At 36.8% G+C, this 8,652-nt stretch overlaps 1 protein-coding gene across 1 annotated transcript in view; it reads left to right on the plus strand.

Moving 5' to 3' along the window:
• The window catches only part of Kcnn2 (potassium calcium-activated channel subfamily N member 2), a 93,702-nt gene extending 85,806 nt beyond the window's left edge, over nt 1-7,896 (plus strand). Inside the window, exons 5-6 of the mRNA XM_048792176.1 lie at nt 4,974-5,043; nt 7,291-7,896. Of these exons, the coding sequence (XP_048648133.1) occupies nt 4,974-5,043; nt 7,291-7,578 (358 nt within the window). The 3' untranslated portion in view covers nt 7,579-7,896. The remainder of the gene's footprint in view (nt 1-4,973; nt 5,044-7,290) is intronic.
• Nucleotides 7,897-8,652: the final 756 nt, after the last annotated feature.

Below are 8,652 nucleotides of genomic sequence, written 5' to 3' on the forward strand. Positions count from 1 at the left end.
CTTTCATTTCCCACCCTTTCACCTATCCATCCAACTGCCCTGCTTAAATCGTGATCCTTAAAAATAATAGAGATTATGTCTGTGTTATGCACATGTGTGTACTTGTTTGGAAGATTCTGCCTGCCTTAATGAACATAAAACTGAAGTACTCGTCTGAGATTTGAAGTAGAGGGAACTGCACATATGGTAGCGTAGCTGGTTCTCATTACTATTCACAGCTACTCACTCATGCTTCTTCCCTTATTGCCACCAACACACTTTCTAAAAGAGGATGATATTTCTCCTTCAGCTCTGTGACTTGACTAGACACACAACTATGCCTTTCCTCTATTGTAAGGAAAAAACAGGGCTAGAATTTTAAGACTTCAAGTCAGGGGGAAAACACAGAGAAGAACTTACATTAGATCTGGCTCACAAGAGAGCTCCCCATGGTTCAGTAGCTTACTAAGCTAGAACCGCCACCTAGCAGTGCATAGCTAGACATCTGGACTCCTTGAAGTCTAGACCTAGGAGATGGAACCCCCAAGAGATGCTGAGCTCCCTCCTGTGTCAGAGGCTACACCTCTTCCCCAAGGGACTCACCAGGCACAACTTTAGTCATGTCCACCTAAAACCACACAACGGCTTCACATGGAGATTTCTTTTTACTACTTGATACTCACCTATTTGAGTACATTTAAAAAAAAAAAACAAAAAACTTGTCTTTGTATGTATGAGAAGATATGTGTCCAAGGATGTGAGATGACATGGATCAAGCATGTGTGATTGGTCTGTGTGTTAAGTGAAAATCTCTTTCCTTCAGGATTTTGTGTTCCATTCTGTTGTGTAACCTATCAAATGTGATCTGACTTTGATGCTGTTGATATTTTCAAATAACAAATCCACAAAAACTGCTGCAACAGTTTTTGTAAAATGTTACATATTGTCATAGGCTTTGAATGTTGAGTACTCTTCACACAAAAACTTGGGAGAATGTATGGATATTGACAGTAAAATTCTTTTTCAACTTTGTGTAAGTTAGAAAATTTTTTATAATAAAATATATTTTTTAAAGTTCTTCAGGGAAGCCAATTTTGGGAAGTAGCACGTCTACCCTATCTTAAGGGTGCTGTGCTAATTGGAGCCCTTTAGCAAGATACTTTGGGTAGAGTGATAGAGGAATCCCTGTGATTCTGCTTCTGCAGGCATTTTTCATTCTTTCTGTTCTAGAGATAAGCTTCGGTCAATTCAAATATGTTCTGATTTGTACGAATTAGCTTGGTGGTTATTGGTTTTCCTATGCTTTGGGGAAAAGTACATTTACAAAGGGGTTGGGTTTGGCAACCTTATTCTAATCATAAATAATCAGTTTTCATTTTAATTTTGTATTAGAAGTTGGGGAGTGAAGTCACAAAGGAAAGCACACAGGGCTCGATTCCTCAGGGCGTGGCCTTCACTGCCCACCGTCCAGATCCAGTGAGACCTGCAGCCTCATCAGTCCACACTGGGTGAAATCAGATCTTACTAGTTGAAGAAAAAAAATTAAATTCATTTGATGGAGCTCTCCTGGCCTCTCCTAGTTTCTGAGTTGCCCTGATAACTTTTTCAGAAGCTCTTCCACCTTCTGCTTGTTCCCCTCTAGCTCAACTCTTTTTCTTTTCCAAACTTTATGGCCTCTCTACTCCAGCATATGACCACTCTTGTCTCTGATGGACGATGAACTCTCCCAGTTCCTCCCCTTGTTTTAATCACTCTTCAGTATCTCTCTTGGATTTTTCACTTGATGCTATGAAATGTTCTCTTTGTCTTTTAACCCTTTTTCTGGTAGCAGCTTTAAATTTTTCATTCTTCTACCTTGACTATGGACCCATCCATCACCTTGGACTTGTCTCGGAGCCAAAAAATCCAGTGTACATGATTTACACAACAGAGAGGCTCCTGAATAGCTCCAATTTGGAAAAGATCTATTCCCTTCTAGGGAAAAAGGAATCACATTATAATGTCATTGTCCCTTTAACCATATCCTATTAGGCAAAAAATGTTTTCTGTCACTTATTTGAACAACAAGTAGCAAGAGGCCAAGCTGATCTTATGCATGCTCTTCCTTCTGAACTCTGATTCAAGAGGAAGTCATGCACTTTCAGGTGGGGGAATTATGGTAGCGATGAAGAAGGATGGTGATGTAATTGAATAGTGTTTCTCTCTTTGGCCAGTATGTCCAAATCCTACAGAATCATAATAGGTTCTTCCAGCTAATGAATCGAGCCCCCTGTGCACAACTGAACACCTCATTGTATTATTTTGTTCCAGAATATTTTACAGTTTCTTTTCTTTTGTTTTGTCTTTTTATTTCAACAAAATGAAAATAGAGCTCGGAAGTAAGTTGTGTGAGCTGCTCCTTTCAACATTTGCAGAATTTTCTACTGGCTGCATGCACCCAGCGGATCCTTTATTTGTGAATTTTAGTAGTCTGATTGCTGCTATGGAAATGTGATCCAAAATCATGATATTTTCCTGTGATAAGTGAAGTTCACAAGGAAGAAATCAACATGTTTCTTATTCTTTTTTTTTGTGGGGACAAAAAGTATAATACATATCTGCATGTTACCTTTTATTCTGGCAGCTGCAGCTTTAGCAGGCCTTTTCCCAACTGCTCTCCTACATTACAGCAGCATAAAAAGCAGACAAGATAATTTAAGTTCAGAAAACTAAAGGAATTCCAATCAAACAGGGCTACTCTATTTCAGCTTTCCAGATTAGCAAAAAATAAAATGGGTAAAATTCTACTGTCAGACAAAGAGAAGTAAATTAGGCTCCATTGACTTAAGACGAAATGCCCACTTCAGCTAAGGAGCCACCACCCACCTGATTTTCAGAGTTCAATATGACTTCTGTTGGCAGATTGCTGGAGGCTTCTGGTCTAAAGCCCCAAACTCCAGTCTACCTGTACTATTACTTAAAAGAAAACTTGATATGAATCCTATTGTAGGGCTGTGATGTAGCTCAGTGGTAGAGCACCTATCTGGCATGCATGAGGCCCTGGGTTCAATCTTCAGCGTTACACACACAAAATCTCTATCATTTAAACACACACACACACAGCAAAGAGAGGTAAAGTTAGAATCAATTGGCAATTGAAATTCTAGTATTAGTTTCTAGCCATGGGCTAGAAATCTCTGAGCAGGTGTCAGGCCATTTTAAGACTGGACAGGACCAGCCTCAGACATTTGTCTTGCCATAAGCAAGACCTGGAAGAGAATTAAAGAGAATAACTGTCTCTCCCCCTGTTTTAATATTGTTTAAGTGTTTTACTTGAGTGTCACTTAAAGTCATCTATAGATAACAACTCTGTTGGTATAAATCCAACACTCCAGGAACACTATCCTCATCTAACATACTTCATTTCATACATGAAGAAACCAGAGATCAAATTAGGGCCAGTGAGGACAGAGCCCCCATCTGACATAGCTGCTTTCTCTAGCTTCTCTGTAATGACCCATAGATATTTAAAGTGGTTTTGTTTTTCTGCTTCTTTTAAAAGGTATACATCAAGAATTGTATCAAACCTTTCTCAATCATATATTGGATTTAAGTACATTTGTAAATTTCTCTTAGACTAGAACTTTATTCCATGTCTATAATGCACAAAGCCAGTGAACTTTGTTCCAAGTATTCTAATAAACACAGTCTCAATGACAAGTTATAAATTTAAACTGTTTTAGATTGTTAAAGATTGTGTTGGAGGTAGGTGTCAGTCAAACTTGCTGGCAGAGGAACCAAATCTTCACTGCAAAGCAGATTTGCTGACATATTGAGTATCCAGGCTTCAGAACAAAATCACTGAGCATGATGAACACGTGCTACAAAAATCTCCCTGGCAGTAAAATCTTGCCCTGTGAATTTTTATTCCTGCCATGTAATTACTATACCTTAAATTGAAAAATAGCAAAATGCTTTCTTGAGAATTAAAACTCTACTTTGTAAAGTGATTCATCATCAAGCAAAATAAGGCTGATGTGGATCCCCCTGCCCCCATTTTCACAAAGAGGCATAAAAGGACCCATTTCTCTTTTGGGAGCAAGGCTTTGAAATGTTTGCTTAAAGAACAATAAACCACTTTTCCTCTTGGAAAAGAATATTAATTTCTTGGACATAGTAAGCACTGAATAAGTATTTGTTATAATACAATAAATAAAGAATAGTCATTTCTTATTCAGAAGGATAGTTTTTTTAAACAGTGGCCTTTTGACTTAATACATACAATGATATTTTAAAGTAGTTGAAAGTAACCTTACAAATAGAGAGTCTATCCATCAGATCTTTGTTGTAACTTTTATCTACAATAAAAATTAAGAGAGGTTCTCCCAAGGAAATGGTCTGGCCTCCCTTCAAATTCAATGGCAGTTTAAGATAAACATCTAGTGAAATACAATGAAGAATACGAGAATTATGTGTCTTGAGTTATCTTGCTGCTGGTTGAATAAAAGTTTTATTTTTGTTAATAAGAATCTCACTTATCACTGTGTTTTCATCAGGTTCAAATACCTAACCCAATTCATTTCAGACTAAACAGGGTTAATACCTGTATCTAGTCACGTAGGCATAGGAAGGTGCTCATTGCTCCAACATTGATGAAATTCCAGTTGCTTTGCATACTTCTTCCTATGTCTATTTGTCACGATACTGGGGCTTTAAGGAATGTTTTGGCTTTTTCTCATATGGTTAAATCCTTATGAGCCTTTCTGAATTCAACTTACCTGGTAATAGTTGTCCTGAGGACATCTCATCTCTTGCTCTCTCCTTTCTTTTTTGCGGTGTTGGGGAAGCATGCTTCTCATTGTACGAGACACATAACCAGTATGGTCTTTACCCCAAAATACAAGGCATTATCCATGCAGTTATTTGCTCTTGTCAATTTTGTGCATGCTCTTTGGAAGCCATAAGATACCTCAAGAAAGAAGAGAACTTTTCTGACTTCAGATTCTGTCTTTTAGATTAAGAAGTGTGAAAATGGAGCAGAGGAAGCTAAATGACCAAGCAAATACCTTGGTGGATCTGGCAAAGGTAAGACTCAGGGTGCTTGGCCCTCACAGTCCCATCTCTTGACTACTATGCAATCATTAGTAATACTTTGCAAGGATCCTACCACAAATTTAATTAATTCATCAAACCACCCAGAATTGAAGGTCCATCATCGTAAAAGCACTCTTCTAAAACTCTAATTTAATATGCTCTCTTTCCATATACATTATTCAACCCCCATTCTAAAGTCTTTCCTACTTGTAGTGAATTTAGAGGCACCATATAAACACAAGTGAAATTCTTAAACCTCTTCTCTGTGAGAGCAGAATTTCATCTCAGATGTGACTATGAGGTTCAGGGTTAAATATAACTCAACAATAAAATTTTATATATTTTAAACAAAGTCCTAAGAATGTAAAATTGAAACTTTAAAAAGACTCCCAAAAATTGCATCCTAAAAGTTATCTTTAAAAAAAATGGACCTTTTTTATGGGTCTTTTTACATCACATTATATCAATCATACTTTTTTAAAAGTATGTTAATAATTATCTAGTCTTTCTATTCCATTTAAAAGATTTATCTGAATTTTTAATTGTTCTTCCCCCAGTAAAATCCACTCTCAAAAAAATGAATATCAATAATCAATACACTGTATCCTTTTGAGGTAATTCTAAAAGAGATAATAGAATAACATATGCATTTTTAGCCTTTTACCACAAATGCTTTGAAATAGGCAACTTTCAATTAGATCTGTATGTTCTGTTCTACATTTGACAATCAGCTATGTTCTTTCTATAGCCTTAAGTATAATCTATAACAATTACACCTTTGGCCTCATGTCACTAAATAATGCATCTAAATTATATTCTTTTTCATGTATATCAGTAGCACCTACTATAAGTAGGTGAACATAAGTGAGGTATTTAACTTACCTGAGGAGAGTAAGCTTGTAATTAAGCTGGGTGGCACAGAGTGGCAGGTAGAAAGACATCCTTGATTAATATTGCCCTCCTTTGTGGAAGGTTCTTGCATCACTCCTAGGTTAAATGATAAAACTGGGTATTTTTTTAATAAATAAATAAAATAGACCCTTTGGAAATGTGATGTAGAGAAGTAATTGGACTTCAAGAGTACATCTATAAGGCAAGATGCAATTTCTAATTATTTCTTTAGTGCCATTCTTATGATGACAGGACTGTACATGCCACAGGATTCAGAATTTTTTGATCAAATGGATAGTGTTCACTTGTTGTATGCAGTGAAAATACAGCTAAGGCAGGCTGTCTCCATAGCAGAACTAAACAAGGTGCCTGTGCTCTGAATAGTTCCTCCATTTAATGGGGTTCATTTGTCATCTTTAAGAGGTTGTGAAGCAAGACAAGAAGATATATTGTAAGGTGAGTTGAAGCAAAAGGAAGGAAGATTGGGGCAAAGGATTAACAGACAAGTTTAACATCTCTGTCCTTCCCTCTGAGGTGATCAACCCTGGAGTCCCATCTCTTGGCTACTTCAGAAAATATAAGTAGGAATCAGACTTATGAATTGAATACTTAGCTCCGATTAAGCCATACCCACAGGTGGACTGGCAACTTCAGTATCTCCCTGAACTTTTATTCTGAGAATTTATTATTTATTCTAAATTTTTCTGTAAAAAAATCTATTTGAATCAATGAAGAGTGGTCTATGATTTGGACCGCAAGACAACAAAATGTATTTAGGAATTTATTGCTTTAATTTACTAAATCACTTCTTCAGATAAATCCTGAGCTTTATCTATATTCCACCCTCAAAATCTTTTTACATTCCAAATCATCTGTACTTTTATTATTCCTTAAATCTGCTAGTCTTTTGAAAGATTGGCCTTGCCTTATTATTACATGTGGCAAAATGCATTTGATGTGCTAACTTTTGTGACCACCCTTAAAACACACACATAAATTTGAAACAAATTCATCTGTCTTCACACCACCTAAAATCATAGGCTGTAGCTGCACTACAAATTTTCTGAAACTGAACCAAATCAATTGTCTAATCAATGTAACAAATCTCAATATTAATCAATGTTTTCAATGTTAAAGTCAATGTCAATCAATTTCTAAATCTCAGCATTGAGCAACATATGGAATTTTCTTTGCACGGTAACCATTCAGTTCAGTGACACCTTGTTACACCGGATGTCACCACCAAGAGACCAACCCTAAAGCTCTAGGACTTTGCAGATTACTTCTAGGGCAAGTCTATGAACCTCTTAGTCATGTTTCTAATTTCTTTTCCATCCTGTTTTTCAGACCCAGAATATCATGTATGACATGATTTCCGACTTAAATGAAAGGAGCGAAGACTTTGAGAAGAGGATAGTTACCCTGGAAACCAAATTAGAGACTTTGATTGGCAGCATCCACGCCCTCCCTGGGCTCCTCAGCCAGACCATCAGACAGCAGCAGAGAGACTTCATTGAGGCTCAGATGGAGAACTACGACAAGCACGTCACCTACAACGCTGAGCGGTCCCGCTCCTCGTCCAGGAGGCGGCGGTCCTCCTCTACAGCACCACCAACTTCATCAGAGAGTAGCTAGAAGAGAATAAGTTAACCACAAAATAAGACTTTTTGCCATCATATGGTCAATATTTTAGCTTTTATTGTAAAGCCCCTATGGTTCTAATCAGCGTTATCCGGGTTCTGTTGTCAGAATCCTGGGAACCTGAACACTAAGTTTTAGGCCAAAATGAGTGAAAACTCTTTTTTTTTTTTTTCTTTCAGATGCACAGGGAATGCACCTATTATTGCTATATAGATTGTTCCTCCTGTAATTTCACTAACTTTTTATTCATGCACTTCAAACAAACTTTACTACTACATTATATGATATATAATAAAAAAGTTAATTTCTGCACATACTTATTTGGTCACTTGACATTTCTGAAGCTTCGCATCTTTAGAAGGTGAAATGATTATCTCTGATGCATGCTGACAATTTTTATTTCTAAAAGTTGGGCTGGTTTGAGGGGGTGAAAAAGGACTTTCAATCCTTCCATATCTTCTTCATGAAAGTTTTCCATATTAGAACCACAGTCATTTGGCCCAACCCAGCTTCTTTCGTCTTATTCTTGAGTTTATAGTGTCTCACTTTTAATACAGTTTGCATCCAAATGATATGGAAAGTCAGGCCGTTTTATCAGAACATATTCAATCAAAGGGGAGAGATGCTTTCAATAATTATTTTATTCCTAGTTTACCAGCAAATTTATATGAAGAAATATCAGTACACCGCTATCTGGAATTCATGTTACAGAATTGTACGTCTAAATTAATGAGTTTATATCTTACCATGTATTCATTTATTACAAAGGAGCCAGGATGCTCTCCAAGTACTTGGAGGTACATGTGATCTTTATATTTACATATTTGCATACATCAGCATCATAAACATACATGAGCATAACACATTCTAGCATATGGTTCCTTCTTGGTCTGCGCTTACATATTGGTACAAGTAAGTGGCATATGGTAAATTTCACACGTTTTCATACTTGGTTAGTCATGGTTGGTTCGTTGGTGTAAAAGGGAACTGGGACATTATTGCTTTTGCAAATTTACTCAAGAATCCAGTAAATTTGGGAGAACCATGTTGAGGTGAGAGCCATGTGGA

The sequence above is a fragment of the Marmota marmota genome, unplaced genomic scaffold, assembly GCF_001458135.2.
Source record: "Marmota marmota marmota unplaced genomic scaffold, marMar, whole genome shotgun sequence".
NCBI lineage: Eukaryota > Metazoa > Chordata > Mammalia > Rodentia > Sciuridae > Marmota > Marmota marmota.